We start from the raw sequence: 21,875 nt of genomic DNA, 5'->3' as shown, positions 1-21,875 counted from the left end.
CCTTCAAATATTTTTAGACTGTTATTATGTGTCCCCCCACCCTGCACCTTTCAGTCATCGCTTAGCCAAGCTATGTATATTTAGCTACTTTAATCTTTCCTCTTAAATCAGTCCCTTCAACTCCCAGAGCTCAATGTTAAGTCTGGTATGCTTGTTGCTCTTCTCAGAACTCACTCCATGTTTTTGAGATCTTTCTGGTAATGCGTTCGCAAAAAACCTGTCCAGAAGAGAGCTGTACATGCACTTGTTTTAAAGAAAAAAGAAACCTAAGCCAGTGGACATTATTAATTTTCATTTTCCATGTCTGATTTTGTTCCCAGGTTTTGAATTCAGTCTCAAATTTTAAATATAAATAAACATTTAGTATATTTAAGAGCAGATTAGCAACTGGAAATATTTGAACCCAACTGTGAAAGAATGCAGCGTTTTTAAAACCGTAAAAAAACACTAAGGCTTTTTTACTAAACTTTTCAGAAAACAACTGGAAATGTGTAAAGTTATCCAGAAGCACAGCAGAAGCAAAACAATGACTTGCAACAAGGGAAAAGGCTGACCAATGAAACAGTCTCTCAGGTACAAGGCAGATGAGTAGATACAGCTACAAAGCATAAAGCTGGCTTACTAAACTAGAAATCAATTAAACTGTGTTATTTACAATGCAAAAAAATCAAAACAAATGCCTTGCTGACAATATACCACTACAGATCAGCTCTATCTTGGAGAATTACTAAATGTTTGAAATTTAGAAATGAAAAAGTCAGAGGAAGAGCCAAAAGGGTAGTGCAACGTTGATAACGAAGGAAGTTACTTAAACATGATGAAAGCTCTGCGGCGGCAGACATACATACACAGTGAGAAAAACATAATCCTACACAACACGCTTGGTTTTAAGCCTGACAGATAGAAATGGGACTACAAAGCTGCTAAAAATCAAAAGGGACAGGCAAAAATATGTTGAAACAACAGAATAAAGCCCCCCAGAAGTAGCCACAATAATTTCGGTAACGTGTAATGCACAATAAAACTGCTAATATATTTCTGTTCAGTACTCAGCATGTTAAGGAAAGATGCCACAGCCAGTACTATTAACTCTATTAACTGCAACAGCAAGCAGTTTCCTGGTTGGTTGGCATTTCAGAAGTGGTAAATTCCTTAATATTCAGGAAATGCTTGGAACTCGTGGAAAAATATTTCTTTTTATGTTTGCATGGAGAGAACACCAGTTAAACTGACATACAATTTAACATGAAGAACCACAAACTCAGCTTACAAAGGAGATAAAAGGAAAAACTTGACAAACTCCAGCAGAAGTTTAACCTGCTGCAAATGTCTCCAGAAATCTGGCTTCATCTAGTCAACAACAAAGAACTAGAATACACAAAGCAAAGTTGAAAGCTGACTCAGTGAAACAAAACCTTGTTATTGAGCAACTCCAAAAACATCACACCTACCACCAGGAAAAGAGAGGAGGGAAAAGTCTGCATCCTGACCGATTGTCCATGAATCTAAGTTTCGTCTGTCTTCTAGTGTTTAAAATGGGAGATTCAATTTTGTTATCAAAACTGTGGGATAAAGGGCTGTTCTACGGTTCACTAAGTCACAATAATGGAAGAGATAGGAACTGCAGAAGTATCTCTCTGAGGGATATCACAGCTGAAATCCAAATTTTGCAATTACCTGGACCAGCCAGTTCAGTGTCAACTGAGCACATTCTCAGCATGTTCCAATTGCTTTGCCCGAAACATCATCAGGTGAGATGCTAAACTAGATATAGAAGAAAGCATCTGAAGACTGACACCTTGAAGGTTCTCATATTTGTAATAGCTGCCATGCTCCTCCCTCCCCTCAAGGAGAAGAAGTGTTCATGAGCTGGGACAGGCAGTGTATGTTTTGTGCGTCTTTGGGTTTATTTGTTCAGTTTTACTTTTAGTGACTTTTTGAGGTCGGGGAAAAGATTAACTGATAACATATCCCTTTGAGATCAAGGCAATATCCTGCAAATTCACCTAGTCACTTCAGAACAGGGGTGGGAGGGACCAGCTGTGACATGGTAGTTTTCGGCATCAGACTCACCTTTTCTGCCAGCTTAATTCATGTTGCAAGCTCAAGTCATTGCAGTTCACTGCCTGCTCCAGGTTTTAACTAGTAACGTGGCTAACTATCCTTCTTCTATCACTCAGCCTCTGAGGTTCAGACATCTTTGAGTATTTCCTATCAGCCATATCAGGGCTTTGACTCACAAGCTGATGGCACCAGCCTGGGAGATCGATGACGGCCCCAGCTGTCTGCCTCACCCTGCTCAGCACAGAAAAGCCTGAGTGTCCTGCTTTCAGCTGGGATAGTTAATTTTCTTCCTACTAGCTAGTACAGTGCTATGTTTTGAGTTCGGTATGAGAAGAATGTTGATAACACACTGATGTTTTCAGTTGTCGCTAAGGAGTGTTTATACCAAGTCAAGGACCTTTCAGCTTCTGATGCCCAGCCAGCAAGAAGGCTGGAGGGGCACAAGAAGTTGGGAGGGGACACAGCCAGGGCAGCTGACCCAAACTGGCCAGAGGGGTATTCCATACCATGTGACATCATGCCCAGTATATAAATTGGGGGGGAGTTGGCCTCGGGGGGGGATCGCTGCTCAGGAACTAACTGGGCATTGATCGGCGAGTGGCGAGCAATTGCATTGTGCATCGCTTGTTTTGTATACTCCAATCCTTTTATTATAGTCATTTTATTATTGTTATTATTATCATTATTAGCTTCTTCTTTTCTGCCCTATTAAACTTTATCTCAACCCACGAGTTTTACTTTTTTTTTTCCCCCCGATTCTCTCCCCCATCCCACTGGTTGCAGGGGGGAGTGAGTGAGCGGCTGCACAGCGCTTAGTTGCTGGCTGGGGTTAAACCACGACACGGAGCTGTTTGTAAATCAGCTGCTAAACTACTGCCTCCTACAGAACAGCAGTCTAACAAACAGCCACCAATTCTAGCTCCTCTTATAAAAAGGTGCTCCGAGCCAGATGTTTGTGCAGCAGAAGGGAACACCGGATGGCTAAGGCAGTAGCTCATTTCTTCCAAGTTCTTACATCCTCAATTGTAAATCAAGGCCCCAGCAGTGTTTTTTCAAAATAAGTATCACTTTGCTAGTTACTATTTTTTATTTCTCTGTCCTCAGTAGTGTTGGGAGACCTGCTCTATTTAGAATCTCCATGCCAATCACACAAAGGTACTAAGCTTTTTCCCTCTCCTTTCTTTAGGCCAGTCCTGAAGATGCCAGGAGATACTGACCCTAACACGGAATTCTGTGATTGCTTATTTGGTACAAATGCTACAGATATTATTTCTTGCATGGAAAAACATAGTTGGAAAATGTAAGAGACATATTTGTAATACTGTACCCCCACAATATTCTAGCAGGCAACACTTATAAGATTATCCTGCAGGACCTTGGTGGTACCAGAAGGCACCAGATCAGTAAGTTAGTGGTGCCCCAGACTCGCTGCTTCTAATGTCAACACAATGATTAGGAGAAAAGGTAGCATCCCCTATCAGACAAGGCAGCTTTTTGTGCCTTAAGCAGGTGGTAAGCAGAGACTGCTGGAGAGGGCTTGTATAGTGAGGGCTTGTACCTGGAGCATTGCTGTGGTATGAGCTGATTCAGTCAGGATGTGCCTCCAGTAATGGAACACATCTAGGAGGGAAAAAGATAATGGAAGAAAAGAAGGCAGCAAAGGCATCAAGACACAGATTGTCAATGTACAGAGAAGAGCCTGGCTGACTTTGAGGTGAAGGAGGAATCACGTCCACTCAGCAATCAGTGGAGGGTCATCTGAAGAGCTGTAAGCAGCAAGCTGACTCTGAAGAGGCTAGGGAACATGGGTACGAGGCCTGTGCATAGGCTGAAACACACCTTTCTGTGTCATTTCAAATGTATTCAAACAAAACAGTGCAAGTGCTTCATATTGGCTTGGTGCACTGTAGCTTGAGCTTGTTCAACATGTTTGCCGGTAAAAGCTACTAACTTGAAACTGGTAACAGGTTGCCTCACCGCAGGTGAGAAGCACATAAAATTGCACATAGAAGAGATCCTGGGACCTGGAACACCATGCCCAGAAAGGCAGTACTGCACGAGTCGCTCCTCAGTGGGCAACAGTGAAAACGTTCCACTTTTGTCAGGGGAAAGGGGCACAGACAGTTCTCCCTACCACCTCGCCCCTCGGTTCAGCGAGCTCTCTGCAAGCCAGCCACGGGACAGCCGAACCCCCGTCCCTTGGAGGCAGGGCCAGCTCCACAGCTTGTCCCCTTCTGTCAGCTGGCTCGTAAGCGGCGAAGATGAAATCAGGGACTATATTTATTCTCCCTGCCCGGTCATATCTTTCTATAGATCCCAGGCTGGGCCCCACTTCCTTGGCGTGGGTCCTGGAGACTAGTAAGCAAAGGAGGGCACAGCTCGGTGCCTCGGGTTCTGTCAGGGGCACATGGAACCCACCGTCCGCGCTGGGAACAGGTGCACTGAAGGCAAGCAGGGACACCGTCCCCTTCCGAGTAGTGGGGGAGGGCTTGCACAAAAGCTCTCCGTTTCTTCTCCCAAATCCTTGCCTAAACTTTTCACCCTGCAAGGGGGGTGTTTACCCGCTGCAGATCACCGGTGCAGTTAACTAGAGACTTTCCACTAAACACCAGTCCATGCTAGGTCAGGCCCCAGGTAAGTCTCCTTGGTTGCTGTGGTGCATTTTACCTCCCTTTTACTTTTGCTCTCACTCCTACTTCTTTTCTGGTCCATTTCACTCTCTGCTCTGACAGATTCACTCCAAAGCTGAAGTATTTCAGGGACTGTGCAGAATGACTAGTAAACGAAGACAGTCTTAAAACACAACTGTAATTTTTCACCAGTAATTTTAAAAGGCACCTGTCATGAAAACTAGTGCAGACTTAACAGCAGCAAGGAGCATGTCACTAATCTATGCTTAATAACCACAGGGTGGATTTTCAAGTAATAGTTTAGTTTGAATAACATTTTAAGCAAGCCTTGCTTCTGAAGGAAGCAGTCCTACCCTCACCTCAACCACGGCTGCTCATTCCCACTCTCATCATCCCTTCTCTAAGTACCAGCCCAAGCAGCTGTGCAGTGAAACAAATCAGGGGGCATATCCAAATTAAAGCTCACTTTTGTCCCCGCTTTCTGGCTGTGTTAGTTTTAAGCTGGATCAGTTCCTTGGTTGGTTGCATAGCACAGCCCCAAAAATGTTTGTGCCAGCATAGAGCAGGAATTGATGTCTACATAGGAACATTGACACTTGCTGAGCCTCAGGGTGATCAGCCTTACTCAACATACACTGCTCTGTACAGATACAATGATCTACGTACCCAGTAAAACCATCCACTGTAGGTGAGGCTGTGTAAACGAGACCCCACCCACGCCCCCACTGTGAGAGCAATCTATTCCCTAGCTCGGGGAACAATGACCCGATGGGTGGATGGAAACCTGCAGAATGACTTGTGAAGTGCTCCATATGAAGCTTCAGGGCATGGTGCTCCCATGATGGGGCCTGCAAAGACACACGGATTCCAATGTAAAGGGAAAAAAAAGCAAGAACTGACTGGGTAGGAAGAGGGCTGCCTTCCATAAGATGCTTGCTAGTGCTTTGAGAAACAGTTGTAACACCATGGGACTTTTAACCAAATATTGTGTGCTCTCAGCCTTTGCTTTGCTTTTTAGTCACAGAAATACCAGGTGGCTTCTTCCAATACTGAGCCACAGAATCCAGCCCAGCCCAGCTTTTTTGTGAACAAAATCAAGAGAGAAATTTTAACTGTGGAATAGGTCAAAAGTCCAATTCAAAATCATGTCTACCACCTAAAAAGTTGACTTCTGTGGGCAGCTGCAAGCCAGTGCTTCTCTGCATTCGGGGCTGGGTAGCTAGCTAGCTAGCTGAGAAGAACCCACAGGTGAAAGACACTCATGCCAGGGCTGTAAGGCGGCAAACTACAATGAAAGGGAGCAGCCAGACATCTGTTTTCTGCCCTTCTTAAGATCTAAGAAGTGCAGCTAGTTAACAAACTGTAGGTGTTTGCACACCATCAGCAGAGCCGTTCAGGGGCTGAGCTTCTGCCCTTTACCACCAGAGACGCAGACCTTTTTTACCTGTTAGGGTAACAAGAACGTTGGAGACAGCAGCAAGAGATACCATAAAAGATAGACTTAGTCACACCATGAAGCCATTATATGATATCTATCCAAAGATCAGTTCAGTAGCATGCCGTACTCTGGGATCTACCTTATTGATGCTCCCTTGAAAAAGACATCTATAATTCTGATCTGTGAATGTTAAGTTCTTCACTGATTTTCCTAAATACAACTTGAAGCGACCAACTGTATCTGCTTGGGAACGCCTGAGAGAGAAGAGTTCGTTCAGAACATCATTTGGTACAAGGCAAGCGGCCTGCGCAGGGCGGGCTGCCTGGAGCGTTGTGATGTGCCCTTTCTTTCTCCTTACCATACATCTTGCCTTCGTCTGACAAGATAATCTTCCGCCGTCCACATGGTGGGTAGATGGCTAGCGCTTCCTGGAAGCTCTGCTCAATGTCCGGACTCCACACACCCTCAGCGTCATTGTCAATGGGTTTGTCCAAGGCCTCGCTGCCCCCCGAGTCGTTGCTCCCCTCAGGGGAGGTGGGAGAACTCCACTCGTTGGAGGTAATGGTGCCAGCTAGAAACTCCAAGGTGCCACGTGGAGAAGCAGACTCGGAACCTGTGATGACAAACACATCCCACCTGTCAGTTAGAAATCCTCCTCTCTAGGAAAATGAGGAGATACTAAAGAAAAAAAAAAAAAAAAGAAAAGTTAAAAAGCTCAGTGAGGAGTGGGTTTACTTCAAGTTTACCTTAAATGGCAACTCAACCACGTGATTGATTTCTATTTATGTTGAGATGAAAACCTTTTCTACAAATCCGTCTGATAAAACAGCCTGCTCCCATATCTCTTTGGCTCATTAACTCTCTATCACTTCCCAGTTCTCCTCAGATGCTATGGCTTCTTGCCTGTGTCTGTCTCCTAATTTCTTTCTCCCTCTGCTGTCATTATCTGTGTAACTGTTATTTAACTTTCTGAAGCACGCATACAGGGATTCAGTCTGTGTGAAAGACTATACAAAATAAAGCAGTGATGAATTATCTAGTCATCACTGAGTACTGGGGCTGAAGTTTTCTTAGACACTGTTTCACTGGATCAGAGTTAGTAGTCAGTGTCATTTTTAACACTGACATTTCTTCTTCTCAAGGATCAGCTGTACTTCTAAAAAAGCAATTCCTGGAGCCAGACAGTTTAATGCAATGTCTCCCAAATCTCAGTGCTATATCCTGGCAGGAGCAGAAGGCACCATGAGTAAAAGGATAAAGGCACTAGGTTGCAGGTCAAGAATCCTAGGCGGTTAGCCTGTTTCTACTGCTCATCTTCAGAACAACCTTGGGCAAATTCCTTCAGTTCTCTGTGCTTCTCTGCCCCCTCATCCTTTACCAGTCTCAGGCTATTAGATTTGCCACTGGGCAGGAGCAGGAATTCGTTTCTCATTGAACCTAAGCAGGTAGCTGCTAGCTCTTGAAAACTACAATTAATTATAGTCTACTTATAAACACCTACAGTAGAAGCTGAACTCACTGAGCGGAGCTGCTAAAACACGCATTTAGAAAGCAGCCTCAGACCATGCAGACAGTTCCCAGTCAACCGTACAGAAAACAAGTGGCTTCTAAAGACACAGACCATTCCCCTGCCTTAATCCCAAAGCTGTTTACCTTTTTAATAGTTTCGTTATCTGAGCTACAAAGAATGTTCACAAGCCACCGTTTGAGAATCCAGCTAAACGAGAGAGTTCAAAACCTCCCTGCCTATCACCACATTAAGCTGGGTAGCAAGAAAGTCAGAATAAGGCTTTTTTTGCAAGAGCAACAGAATCATCAAACCTGTACTGAACAAGAGAGTAAGGAGAGAGCTCTGACATGCCAAGTCAGGCTAGCTCAGAAATATCACAGTGATAATATAAAGGAGGACAGAGGAGAAATTTGGGCATGGTCTATGTCAAAAACTAGCTAGAATAAAATTTGTGCAGTTACACCATGCCCTAGTTGGTAAATAGGAAAAGCAGGTCCCTTCGTTCAACTTCAGAACTTCAAAAATGCAGGGCTCATGGCTCCAGAAACTTTTCTGACATCAACTTAAAAAACATTACATCATACACTCCTTTAAGTCTCTCTGGTTTCTTACCTCTTTGGATTTCATGTTTACAAAATCTTCTCCAAGACCATAATGACTAGATTTATTTTTTTTTTAATAAAAGCTGAAATTCTTAAGAATTTTATCATTTCAAAAGCTGGAGTTGTAAAAAGAGTTGACAACACTGGTTCTCAAAAGGTTTTGCTGCTCCTTAATGACTGTAGACAGCAGCAGATACCTATTTTACACCTCCATAAGCCACCAAAAGCTCAGGAAACAAATAAGAAAGTACTGGGCATTTGAATAATTTCTAGACACAGTATACTTCTTACACCACGGTGCAGCATTTTAACAAGCGGTTCACATAGACATTTAGAAAACCCAGTGTACAACTTACTTCCTGTGAGCATGTTTGGAACACATGAACCACTGGAATGGCCTACCACTGCCCATCCATCCATTTCAGCCCCTACATTCGATTATTTCAATCCTCTTGACCCACGCTATACATTTTCAGAGCTCTAATGAACATGGGAAGAAAGAATAAAACGGGAGGCGAGGGTGGCAGAAACGGGAACACACACTCGGCCTTTAGCGCTAGGACAGACATCCCAAGCACACTGTGAATGGCACCAAAGCAGGCAATGTGACTTTCAGAGACCCTGAAATGAACGGTAACAGTTGCTTCCCTCACCAAGCATCTATCACCAATACATCCCCTTTCACTGGCAGATGGTCAATAAAAAATTACACGGGTATTCAAGAGATTGCCTGGCTGGGGAATCAGCATAGAGGAATAAGCTTTCCATGGGGGGACTCCGACAGAGAAACAGAAGCTATCTGTTCCAGCTCTTCTTCTTTTGGTATTTCCCCAAGCATCCCTAGTCCCTGGAGGCTGGCAAGACCCTCCGTATGTAATGCACATCAAAGTCTCCACAAATGCAATGCACAGACTAGTTTCAACTTAGGCTGACAGACTGAGAAATGGAGGGGTTCAGAAAGAAGCCTAAGGTGTGACAGCAAGTCTAGTCATCGTACCACCTGCATTTGGAGCTGCAAGTCTCGTAACGGCCAGCAGGCCCCACAAAAAGTAAAAACATACACTAACTGCTCAACTGTATGACTCCCAAAGCCATGGTCACTGGAAGCTACAACCTCTGCTTTCAAACCAAATCCCCAGCAATGCATACAAGCAGACAAAGTCATCTCCTAGGGAATGTATGGCCATCATAACCATAAAAAGCACCTACTTTGAATCCAGTTATTTTCATCTCCTTAATGTCCATGCAGACACAGATGAATACCTGGCAGATGATTGCAGCATGGCACACTCTTATGTTGGAAATACAGCAAATATATCTGAAGCGTGAATTCCCCTCCCAATCCCCGCATCCAAACCCTAGGAGTTGTTGCCTGATCATTTAATGTTTTACAAGGCTTCACATCTGCACCAAGCACCTTTGGTGACAGAAGAAACTCTGGGTCCTTTCTGATCCAAGCTCCAGAATAAGTGGAGGAGAAAACATGCTGTATTCAGTACAGTGTCAACTCCCAAGACTCTCTTCTCCAAACACGAAAGAAAAGTTGCACCAACTTGAGCAGATGTGGACTTCCCTGAATATACAAGTGACAAAGCAAGAGACAGAATACGTGAGCCTTATCTCATATTGGTCTAAATCAAGAGAGATGTGGAACATAAGAGCAATGAGAGAAGAAATTATATAAATCTTGAAGTGACTAGATAATTTTTTTTTAATGCTTCTTACTTTTTGTGCCTTGATCAGCAATGTTAGTCCTATCCCAAGCTACAGCTAGGTCAGCAGGTCAGCTATCGTGGCCAACCCCAAGTTTTCTACACCTTGGGGCCTGATTCTGCTTTCCCTTCTTGGCACTAAAGCTATTCCTGAAGGATGATGAGAAAAGTGGAATTGTACAGACTATAAAATCAAGGATGTTTAGCCATCTCCAGCTGAAACCTCAGTAATCACCCAGACACTAACACAAATTGGCCTTCTTTTTGATAACTTCTGAAGAAATTCCATAGACTGAAATGACCATGAAAATCCTTATAGCTCTTACGTCTCTCATTCAGTAAGATGCCAAGGGCTTAAAGGGCCTGCAAAGTTTTCTTGTATAATGTCGCTTAAATAGTAAGCTCCATGTGCAATCCCAGGCGATACTCTGTGCTCAGAGGCAATAAACAGTGATATATAGGGAGTCCTGGTCAGGTGCTGTCTGGTCTGTGGGTCTCTTCTTTGGCTGAACACTCCAGGCCTTCCATTTCCTGCACTGTTGATCTGAACTCTGAACTCACTGGTGGCCAAAGCGGCTGTTGATTAAACTAAGCAAAGCAAACCATAGAGAAGCTGGGGACTAAACTCTACGGTAAATGGCTTTATTAGTATGGCAAGTTGAAAAACTGGCAGTGGAATCACTTCCCATCAAAAAAGCAATCTAGTCAAAACCAAAGCATTTTTCAGAAACGTGCTAATGTTGAATGTGTTATTTTCAAGAAAGGTTTGAATAATACTCATTAGTAACTACTTTAACAAAACACAAATGCTTCAGTTAGCATCTAGCTTTCGGTTTGCTTCTGTTTTCCCATTCAATCAATAGTAACTATACACATACAGCTTGGTAACTTTAATGGTGATTTGTATTACTGAATGTTCTAAAATATCACTAAATATTTTAGTACTTGCAAATTACTTTTTTTTCCTTTTTTTTTTTTTTTAAAGTTCTGCCTGTGGAAGAGCTTGTAATCACAAAGCTTTCTTCTGACGTGGAGGGAATTTGATTCTGAAATCACTAAACAGACATCCCAATTCCAGGCATGCTCAGATAATTCCTTCCCCACCTGAAACCCCTTGCCAGGCACAGTTCTTAGGATCAGGAGTCGGAGGATGTTGTCCATTTCCACAACAGGAAGTTTTGCCAGAGGTCCCAGGCTTGGTGTTTGTTCTCTTCAGACTCCCCCAGTTTGAACTCAAGCTCCGCTCCTTGGCTCTCGTATTTCTGGTGTTGTACCTTACAGTTGTTCTTGTCCTGATCCCACTCTTATTTTACTGAGAGATGATTAACTACCTTTCTTTGTGGGGTCCAGTCATGGATTCTCTCCCAGGATCAAAGACACAAGCCCCTCACGGCACCTCTACCTCCTCACCACAGTATCTCTACTTCCTTCTTATGTTTCCCTCTGTCCAAATACCGTTTCTTATTCACTCTTGGTCCCTGTTCTTTCTGCCATGGCCCATCTCTTAATGAGTCACTCACAAAGGCAGGCTTTTGGGTCAGAGGAAAGCAAAACCATGGAGAAAGCACAAAAATCTTTCAGCTCCAGCAGCTTTGGTTTAATTGTTCTGATGCTGGTGATTTCAACACTAACCCTCTTTCCTTTCACACACGGTATCTCATTGAGATTCAGAGATCCTGCAGGGCTAGACAGCTGCCAAGAGCCCTTCAGCGAGGTCGCATTGACAGGGAGCACATCTTTAACAGACTCCGTAGTCTGACACATCTGCTTTCTAATATCAATCCCTCAGTCATTACTACTGGTAACAGCTCCCTCTTAAGCGTCTGTGGCAGCTGCTCAACACAAAATCATACTTTCCTGAGGATCTGAAAAATTGCAGCCAGCTGCCTCCAGTTGTTCAGTTTTCTTAGAGCTGCTCTGTCCAAAAGACACCCCCCACTCCATGGCCACCCCCTTTCCCTGCTGGAATCGGTATCGAGCACCACACACGAACCAGAGCCGTCCCTGTCCGCTCACCCCGGCCAGGCAGGAACGCCTGCCAGTACGGCCGTGCGGAGCCTGACAGTGCGGTTCCGCTCCTGCTTCCGAGCTGGCTGCACTCCGAACAAGTCACTTCACCTGACCAAAGGACATCCCTTCATCCTTGGTCTCATTTAAGGGAACGGCAGGCTGTGGGCGCAGGGACTGCTTCCCATTACAGGTATTCCTTGATGTCATTGTAATGCAAATAAAACCAAAAAATTCTGGTATTCGCTACTGTGGTAACATGAGCCAAATACTGCTACTCTAGAGGATCTGAACCACAACATTTTAATATCTGACCAGCAGTCAAACAGAGAATTTCAACAAAGGAGGAGGTGGGCCAGAAGAGAAGATGTCCTGCTGCTCAAACTATAACTTTAGATTAGTTTGTAACAATAAGAAAACCTGGAAACAGCAACAACCAGCCGGTTACTTCCATCCAGAACACACTAACAAATGAGCTTACACAATGCAGTCATACCGGGAGATTTGGGTTTAGGAAAGCAACAGTTTGGAATACTACGAAACCTATTGCGCAAGGTATGACGGAAGATAGCATTCAAACTTACCAGAGGAAGAAGGCTGGGAAATTCTACAGGACACTACAATAATAGCTCAGTTCCTCTGAAAGAGAAGAATGAGTGCAATCAGTAGAGTAGCTCCAAGGGAGTGCAACTCAAAGACTGCAGGAAAAAAACGTACTGGAAAGGGAAAAGGTGGGAAAGCAGCTATTCAACAACAGCTAAGGTCTGTTAAAGCTTGCTGGCAAAAGAGGACAGAGATCACAAAGGTGTCTACAGGGTCTCTACAGAGCAAAATAAAGATGCAACTCTAGCAAGACCAGCTAGCACTGAACTGTATCTGGGAAGGGAACAGCACTTTTGCAGCTGCAGCCAGCAGCCAGTTGCTCAGGCTCCTCAGGAGTCATGAAATCAGCCTGGAGCCAGAGCCGCTCTGAGTTTCAGCAGAAGACCCGGCGACAGCGGAGATGGGTGGGCGCAGTTCACCGAGCCTTTTGAGGGGGTTCCACTCAAGCACTCCGTAACAGCTCAGCCAAGTGGTGAGCCTGGCTACAATCTCACCTTCTGCCCTGGGCCTCCTGCAATCCCTGAGCAATGCTGGCTATTCCCTGTGAATATCCCTATCCACCCAGGACACCAGAGTAATGCTGCCTAATCCTGTGAATAAAACCAGTTAAGGTAAGTGTTACTTGCTGTAGTTGAAGCAAAAGCTCTTAACAGGCAGCAGCACCAGGCAAGGAAGAAAGGAGAACTGAGATTTCCCTCTGTGTATCAGGCAAGGTAATATAATCATTACATCTACAGGCTGCATGGTGAGATTTTTGTCTCTGTCTCACCACTGGACAAGACTGGTTTACAAACGAACAAGCACTGCTAGCCTCAGATTGTATCCAACATTAGCTTGGGCTCCAGCTGAATGCTTATCACATTGCCTAGCACAAAATCAAGCTTGGTTTGCTTGCTACACTGAAACTGCCTGCAGCAGCTGCTGTTCAGAAGGCACCTGACTTCCTGAGCAAAGCAAAACAACACTCCTAAATTATGGCAGTAGCTAAGCTCTGGCTAAAACAGAGAGAGGATGTAGTGTCCAGCACAGTGATATAAATCAAAACAAGGAGAGATGAGAACTTCTATCAGTGCAGCCCTGGATAATGCAGTCAAACAGGATGCGATGAGATAAGGCTGTGTGTGGCCTTGTGCACCATCCAATCAGTTACAGTTGTGATAAAGGAAACAGAACACAGAGCCTTGCTGCCCTAAGGAGGGGAGGAAAAAAAAAAAATACACAGCCCAACAACAACAAAACCCAAAGGCTGGTTCTGCTCCCACTAGTCTAGGGGTGGCCAACTTGGGGATCGATCCCAAGCCCACGTACAGGCTACATCACAAGGCCACCAGCCTTGGACTGACAAAATGACTACTGCGTGATTTACATCTCAGCTGGGAGAGAAAAATGAGCCAGCAAGGGCAGCAGAGATTGACACTGCCAGGTTGCCCTGGGATTGAGCCACACACTGGGCTGGCCCCAGCCCCCAAAGGAACAGTGCAATTCCTGGGGAGTCACTGTTATCTCCCATGCGGGAACTGTTCCCAGAGCTCCCATTCTCCCTGACTTTCCAAGACATGTGGCATGTGTTTCACAGCTTCCCAAAGAGATGAAGGTTGTGGCAGGGTGAAAATGGTTAGCCACCCTGGTGCTAGCGGCAGTGGTCACCAGGAGTCGCTCCCCTAACAAGCACGGAGCTGGTTAGAAAGCAATGAACCAGGAGGAAGTCCAATAATCATGTCCCTTTTCTATTGCAGAATCACCAGTAGTGATTTAAACGGGTTAGCTAACACAACTGTCCCTTCAAGTATAGACACGTGTAGACATTGACTGATTAAAATGACTCGGGTCTTACCAAAGCAAGCTAGACACAGAAATAAATCATGCTTAGCATTCTCCCAAAGAGTATTATTCACTTCATTATTAAAGGATAGGGAACCTTTAATAGCAACCTAAAAAAGCCTTGCCCCTAAACCCACTGAAAGTCAGTTGTCCTGAAAACCTCACCATCAGACTCAAAAGCCCCCATTTTACCTATGGCAAAAAACTATAGCACAAAAGACCTAAGTGAACCAAACAATGACAAAATCAGACTGGGGGCAAAATCCAGACAAGAATTTCAAGACAAGAAAAGGCGAACTTTAGAAGTGATTTGCGATTGCAAGTGGTGTAACTTCAGAAGAGCTCATGTTTAACACTGTTGGGAAATCAGGCGTCTTTTGAGTCTTTCCTGACAAGTACCACAAAACTGAGAGACTCATAATGCCCATTTTATGATATCCAAATCAAACTCTTATTTCCTAATCCTGCCTACTGTTCATGACATCTCTCAACCTCTTGTCTGGGACTCAAGGGTAGATGTTCCAAAAAAAACCTCACAACTCCGACATACTTAGCTTCCCATGACACTAATGGCAGAATTTCACATGAACTCAGACAGGAGACAGATGTTTGCAAATCTCATCCAAAGCAGTGAAAACGTTTAGCTCCAAAACTACAGCCAGTCTCCAAGAAAAGAAATAGCTGAGCCTGGGCTAAAGGACTTACAACAGAACAGACAGAAGCCCTGACCACACAACCCACGAACACGGTCAGATTTCCACATCTGCAGTGCTTGCAGGTCGTCTGTGTTGCGGGCACGACCGGTCGGCCAGGGCTAAGCCCTTTACTAAAGCCTCAAGACAAAAGCAAACCACAAACAGGCAGAACAGGTATATAAAACGGGACCTCAATTCAGTCAACCAATTAAGCATGTGCCTTGATTTTAGTAGTAGTTAGACGGGAGCTTAAAGGTGTTTGGTACTTTTGATAAACCAATGCCCAAGAGCAACCATGAAACATCTGCATCATAGGAATGAACCCTATTCATGGCTACCAACCAAGCTGCACTCTCTTGAGGTATTCAGAAACCACCTCAGCTCAGTTTTGGAGTACATGCTCTACCTGGAACACGCAGCAGGTGAACATCCACTGCTTACAGCTAAGATGATCACTTCTTGAGGGCTGACACTGAGGGAAGTCCACCAGATTTGTTCTTCTGTAAAAGAGCCTGAAATTTCCTAGCAGACAAACAGACGCCAGCCATTTTAGCTGGATTTCAGTTCTCCTACCAGTTTGATACAAGAGAGAGTAAAGCTGTCCCCAACTTGGACTAGCATAATTTTGAGCTCAAAACTCTTCCTTCTCAATTGTGGCATAAAGGCACTGTCATTTCCGAACTGCTGAACATATTTCACAGAAAGCAAGTGAAAATCATGAGAATCTGTAAGTACAACCCCAACCCTCAAGCAGGAATTGCTAAGCAAAAAAAGAGAAAAAAGGAATGCCAAAAACCTGAAAAACACAGGCTAAACTTGCCCCCAGATATTACAGGAAAGCACAAACCTTCTGATTTATCTCTTTGCCCTTCCAGACCCTTCTCGCCAGGAAGGTCAACAGGTTATATACCTTCTGCTGGATTAATCTACAGGAGAACAAGGGCAGCTAGCCAAGCAAAACTAGATTCTTAAAGGGACACAGCCAACCACAGACTTGACTCCAGTTTTTAAAACGTGTTCTTACAAATAAAACCTGTGACCAAAAACAGTGGGAAAAGATGCTGCTTCTCTATTTTTCAGTTAGCTTACTGTGTGGATGGAAACAGCGATTTACATCGTTTCCCCTGCAGTTATTTTCTTCTGTTCACATAGACCCTTCACAAACAAATGGGGGCGGGGAAGTAAATAGGATTTTATTTATTTATTTTTATAAAGATACATCAAAGGCACACTGAGTGTACTTGGAGAAGATCTTCTTATGCAAACCTCTCTTTCACACCTCTCTCTTTTTTTCCCCTAAGCTGACAAGATTTTCAAATCAAGAGAACCTCTCTAAATCCTGCTAGTCTGGTATCAGCGAGCTTTATTTCAAGGACCTGCTATGGAGAATTAGGTTCAGGTAAAATGAACGTGAGACACATCAGCAACCCCCCCCTTTCCATTTCAATGTACACATGCTCAGTGCTCTCCTGACTTTTCCTCCTTCAGTTAAAGCAGTCCTGGTTACAAGAGACTAGACTTTGCCTGGACATCTGTCATTAATGGTAACCATACTGTTTGAAGGGCGGCAGTTTGAGGACTATGCTAATTTATTTTCTCTTTGGCAATAGCAAAGCAGATGCTTCAAAGGCTTGTACCCAGGCTCTGAAAGCCACTGGCACTCATGTCTCAGAAGTACAGCAAAGTAAAACACCTACCCTTTGGCAATCATATTCTAACGAAGGTAAGAACAAGGTAATTATAAACCTACAACGGAACAGAAAAAAAGAGCCAGTGACTCAGCCAGTGGCACCGGGAACTGGAAAACGTGCCCCTCCCTAGCAGGAAAACATCTAATTCATGTGGTGTTAAAAACAAAGGGGAGTGACTGCATCGTCTCCAGAAAAAGGAGGACCCAAGGGGCAGGAACAACAACAAACAACAACAAAACCCCAACAAAAAACCCAAATAACCCCCCCAAGAACCCAAAATACCACCTCCAAACCCCAGAGAACTCTTTCTAATCATCTAGTCTCAGCTCTTGTAACAAGCTCCATGCATGCAAATTCCTGACTTTTTACAAGGCTCTACAAAGGAACACGCTGGGCATTTATTTAGCATGGTGATGGGCATAATGCAGAAGTTGGGGAGAGAGGAGCATACGCTACTGTAAATCTTGATAAACTTGATTACTCTTCGAAGGAGGATAGAATTGCCATGAAGTTAGGGAATGAAAAGAATACACCGCATGATGTAATAGGTTTAGATTTAGAATAGCATTTGCTACTCTCCAAGGAAATCATAGCTGAAAAATTACTTCAAATTGGCTTTGGAGAGTACTGCTCATGTTATTAGAAAATTGGCTAACGGCTTCAAAACAAAGTGTAATGATATATACCAATGGAACCAACAGGTACAGGGGGCATCTACTGCGTTGATGCAGGGACCTTTGCCAGACCAGTTTTCTTTGACATCTTAATTCGAGATCTAAGACTGAATAAAGGGAATGTTAATGAAACTTGCAGGTGATACAGAATGAAGTTTACAAACACCAGTGAATAGAAACAACTGGAAGGGATTCACACAGCTCAAAAACAAACAAGAGAAGCAAGGGGGAACAAATAAGACTATGTGGGAAAAGTAACGCAAAGAAACTGAAGAAACAATGAAAAAAAACAGAGGTAAATCAAGGAAAAAGCCCTGCCAGAACTAGGAGCGAAAGACATGCAAGAGTGAGAATGCTGAACAAATGAGAGAGTTGTCTGCAAAGCAAATGCTTCTACAAAATGACCAATGTAACTTTTGTCTGCTTGTGCTCAGATTATCACTTCAGGCAACAAAGGGAGATGAATCTCCTCCAACACGTGGAATATCAGATCTCATTCTGCAAAAGGAACACAAATAAATTGAAGAAAGTGAAGAGAAGAACATAGAAAACAACCATTAGACCTAGAATAACAGAAAAATATTAAAAGTTTAGCCTCATTAGTAGCTTCTAAGAACTTAGAAGGTGCAAATGCAGAGAGAGAGAGAATAAGCAATCATTTCACAGAAACACACACCAAGGCAAAAACTGTTGCGGTAGAGTAAGAAAACTTTTCTGATCTTAAAGTACATTGGGTAATGGAAAAGTTGCCCAAGAAAATTACTGGAAGATCCATTACATAGCATTTATGGGAAGAAAAAAAAAAAAAAGGCAACAAATGAACAAAGGACAAACCTGAGCTATAGGGGAAGTATAATAGATCTTTAGAAAAAGGTAATACTGAATTTTTGCTTTCTTAAAATACGGTTGTGGCCAGGTAAGACAGAAAATCATTTCGCCAGCACAGGAGCAACTGTAGACATGGTCCAAGGAACTACTTAAGGTGGGAAAAGATGGCAATGTTGCTAAGAAAATACCCCCATTCTTCGCCCATTGTCCCCCCCTCCAGTCATTGCACCCCCTTCTCCAGACACACCAGCATTTATGGGACCATATGATTAACTGGACTGGAGAACAGATGTGGCTGAAAACTAACTTGCTAAAAAAGAAAGTGTTACTTTTCACCTGGATCAGCCCCCTGGCCCAGGTCAGTAAACGGCAGTGCCGATACCCATGGCAGTGACAAAGGAAAGAGGTGTGACTACTTAGTAGGAAAATGGACAGTTTGAAGCTGTGCAGACAGGTTCTGCCTACAGCAGTGCCAGCCTAAGTCTTTGTGGACCCACCCCTTGAGTTAGGTTGTGACAGAACCGAGAGCTGAAAGTTACAATCAGAAAAAGACACATAATACTAAGGAAGGAAAGCTGTCGATGAGTACAATGTCACTCCAAACAGAGATGCAAGCAGCATCTATTGGGAATGATACTTCTCAGCACCCTTCTCAAAACTCTACTTACTATATTCAAGTTCTGTGAAACAAATACGCGAGTAAGAAAACCAACAGCAACTGTGATTTTATTTTAAACCACGAGCAAGATTTGGTGCCATTGAGCCCTTTTTCTCCTCAGAGCTTGGCAGTATTTTCATACCATTTTCCCACAGATGTTCTGTAATACACCAACATTAAAACACTCACCACAGTAATAACCGAAAATACTTCAAAGCCATCAGTAAAATTAATTAAAAAATCCAAAAGACGTAGCAGGAACCAAGACAGTGGAGAAATTCCTAACACCCACTCTCATGCACACTAATTGCTCCCAAGATCACCTCGGAGAGGATATGAACAATGATAGCCCAGTTCAGAGATGATGGACTTGGTCGCATGCTCGAGTTTGAGGGAGTCATCCAGACCGGGATTTAGGAAAACCCCGTAAGGTGACTGCACCCACTGGCTGGCTGCCCTTTGCTCTGCCGACCCCGGTTCCAAAGAAAAGCACCGAGTCCCTCAGCATCCAACAGCCCTAATAAAGAAGCCCCTCTGTATTCATTACAGCATGATCCAGGCTCTTGTCTGTCATGAGAAAAAGCTATCAAGACCAAAAGGTTTTAACTGCACAGGTGACAGTACAGCAGCTTCAACCCGGCCCTAGCACTTGTTTTATGCCCAGTCTGCTTTCCCCCTCGTTCTGTTCCTCTCGCTCCTCCCCGTTACTCTATGCCCTGTCCTGCTGCCCGCTTCCTTCTGGAGGAGGAGAACAATAAAACCTCTTACATCCACACAGACAGATGGACAGACAGGTGAACGAATGCTCCACTCACTGTGCACAGAGACAGTGCGATCAAGTCTAGGAGAAGCCGATCTGCTCCGAGCAATAGGAAACGAGAAAAAAAACAAACCCCAACCCCCAAATCTCCTTCCCTCCCACCCAGCCCCCTGCACTTGAAAAGTATTTTGCGTTGTTGTTTATTTGTAGAGGATTGGCAGAACTCAACTCTTAAGGTTAGAAAGTAACAAGAGCGTAACCCCAGGTTAAACAAAAACAAACCAAAAAAAATTGGTAGACTACTTGCGGTTGGTTTGGGGTGTTTTTTGTTTTTTTTTTTTTAACTTATATATGACCATTCACCATAAAGTACTTTACAGAAGTCCTTAAAATACGTTGAGTTACACTCCTTCCCCCTTCTACAAAAAAAGCCCCATCTTTAGCATCCCATGCAAGGAATTTTTCAAACGGAATGATCTACATAAGATAAAAGATTACTTGGGGAAGCTTTTTGTTTGGTTTTGGTGTGTGTGTTTTTTGTTTTGGTTTGGTTTTGGTTTTTAATTTAAATCCTTTCCAGAGGCATGCCACCAACACTCAACTGGAACTTCAGAATAACTGATCTGGGAAAACTGTATTCCCTCACCTTTTGGTAAATGCCCTGTAACACCCCACACGCCTTCTGACGGAGAGATTTGCTTACCACTTTTTTGTGTTGCTTTTCCCCAGAACATCTTCCACAATTTACATTAAAATTCATCGCAGAAAGTACCGATCCTCCTCTCCACCCTCCCCAAGAACACCTCTACGAACGGCACAGAAACCTTCGCGGTTCGGGTTTTTTTTTTTTTTTCCTTCCCTTTCCCACTCGAAGTGCCAGCAGTTTTCAGCCGGCGCGACAAGCGACCGCGTCCCCCACGTCCCGGCGCCGGCCGCCCCTTCCCGGCGGGAGAAGCCGCCGGAGCCTCCATGGAGGATGTCCCCATCGCTTCCTTTGTACGCTCGTGCCTCCTGTGCCGCACACCACCGGGCTCCCAGCCCTCCCGTTCCCCCCCTTTCCCGCAGAGAGCCCCTCCGCCCCGCGCGAAAGCGACCGTGAAACTGCGCGTCCTGACCTGGGCGAGGCAAGGGCGGCTGGCGTTCCGCGGGGGCAGCGGGGACCGGCTCCAAATCCTCCTTCTGCTCCAGGACTTTCTGCCAAAAGAGCAGATGAGGGCTGTTCCTGCGCGCCTGCCCCCCGCTCCCGCCCGATCCCCACCCCCGAGCCCGCAGGGGTGGGAGCGGGGGCTTGGACGGGCGGACAGACGGGGGCGGGGGGGAGCGGGCGGGTCGGCTTCTCGCTCAGCATCGCCGCCGCCAAGTCGGAGAGAAAGCAAAAGTTGCCGGGGAGCCGCGGCTGACCCCGGGGCGGCTCCGGGCTGGGCCCTCGGGGCTTCCCCTTCCCCCGGTCCCGCAGCGGCGGGCACGGCGCGAACAATGCCGGGCCGGGCCGGGCCGGGGGCTGCTGCCGGCCGGGTGGCCGCGGAGGGGAGCGGGCCGGGGGCGGCGGGGGGGGGGGGGGGGCGCGCAGCCCGGGCCGGCGGGACAAAGCGCCCACTCACCTGAGGAGCGCGGAGCGGCCGGCGGGACGGCGAGCCCGGGCGGCGGCGGGGAGGGGGCGGCGGCGGCCGCGGCCGGGCAGGAGTTTGGGAGGAAAAGGGAGGGTTTTGATTTCCCCTGGAGTTTGAAAGGAGGAAGTGAGGAATGCGAGGAATGAGAGTTGGTATGAAATGAACGCGGCCGAGGGAGGGGACTGCCGGCTAACGCAGGGGCTGGGGAGGGGACTGGCGGGGCGCGGGGGGAGGGAGGGAGGCGAGCGAGGGGCCGAGGCGGAGTTGGGAACAAAACGCGGCGGGGCCGGGCGCTGCCCGGCCGGGGGCCGTGTGTGGCCGGGGCGGGGGGAACGCGGGCAATGGCCGGAAGAGGGGGCCCGCGGGGGCGGGGGAGGGCCGCCCCGCGCCGGGGGGGGGGGGCGGAGGAAGGAAACTCCGGGCGGCCGGAGGGGGGGAGCGGGAGCGGCCGGGACGCCGCCGCCTCCTCCTCAGGGATCGGCGGAGAAGTTGGGAGTCCGCGGCCGGGGCGGGCCGGCCCCAGGCGGGGGAAGAGGTCGGGCACCACCGCCGCCGCCTGCCCGCTGCCTTCC

The 21,875-nt window shown here is 45.7% G+C and overlaps 1 protein-coding gene across 2 annotated transcripts in view; it reads right to left on the bottom strand.

Moving 5' to 3' along the window:
- Positions 1-20,887, bottom strand: part of TEAD4 (TEA domain transcription factor 4) — a 60,631-nt gene extending 39,744 nt beyond the window's left edge. Inside the window, exons 1-3 of one of the 2 annotated variants that reach the window (XM_052790312.1) lie at positions 20,809-20,887; positions 12,548-12,602; positions 6,491-6,745 (exon numbers count right to left, since the gene is read on the bottom strand). In XM_052790312.1, the coding sequence (XP_052646272.1) occupies positions 6,491-6,497 (7 nt within the window). In that variant the 5' untranslated portion in view covers positions 6,498-6,745; positions 12,548-12,602; positions 20,809-20,887. The remainder of the gene's footprint in view (positions 1-6,490; positions 6,746-12,547; positions 12,603-20,808) is intronic. The other variant, XM_052790313.1, reaches the window with a different exon arrangement.
- Positions 20,888-21,875: the final 988 nt, after the last annotated feature.

This window comes from Harpia harpyja, chromosome 6 (genome assembly GCF_026419915.1).
Source record: "Harpia harpyja isolate bHarHar1 chromosome 6, bHarHar1 primary haplotype, whole genome shotgun sequence".
Classification (NCBI taxonomy): Eukaryota; Metazoa; Chordata; class Aves; order Accipitriformes; family Accipitridae; genus Harpia; species Harpia harpyja.
The sequence above is the reverse complement of the archived record's forward strand: the minus strand, read 5'-3'. Positions and strand labels throughout refer to the sequence as shown.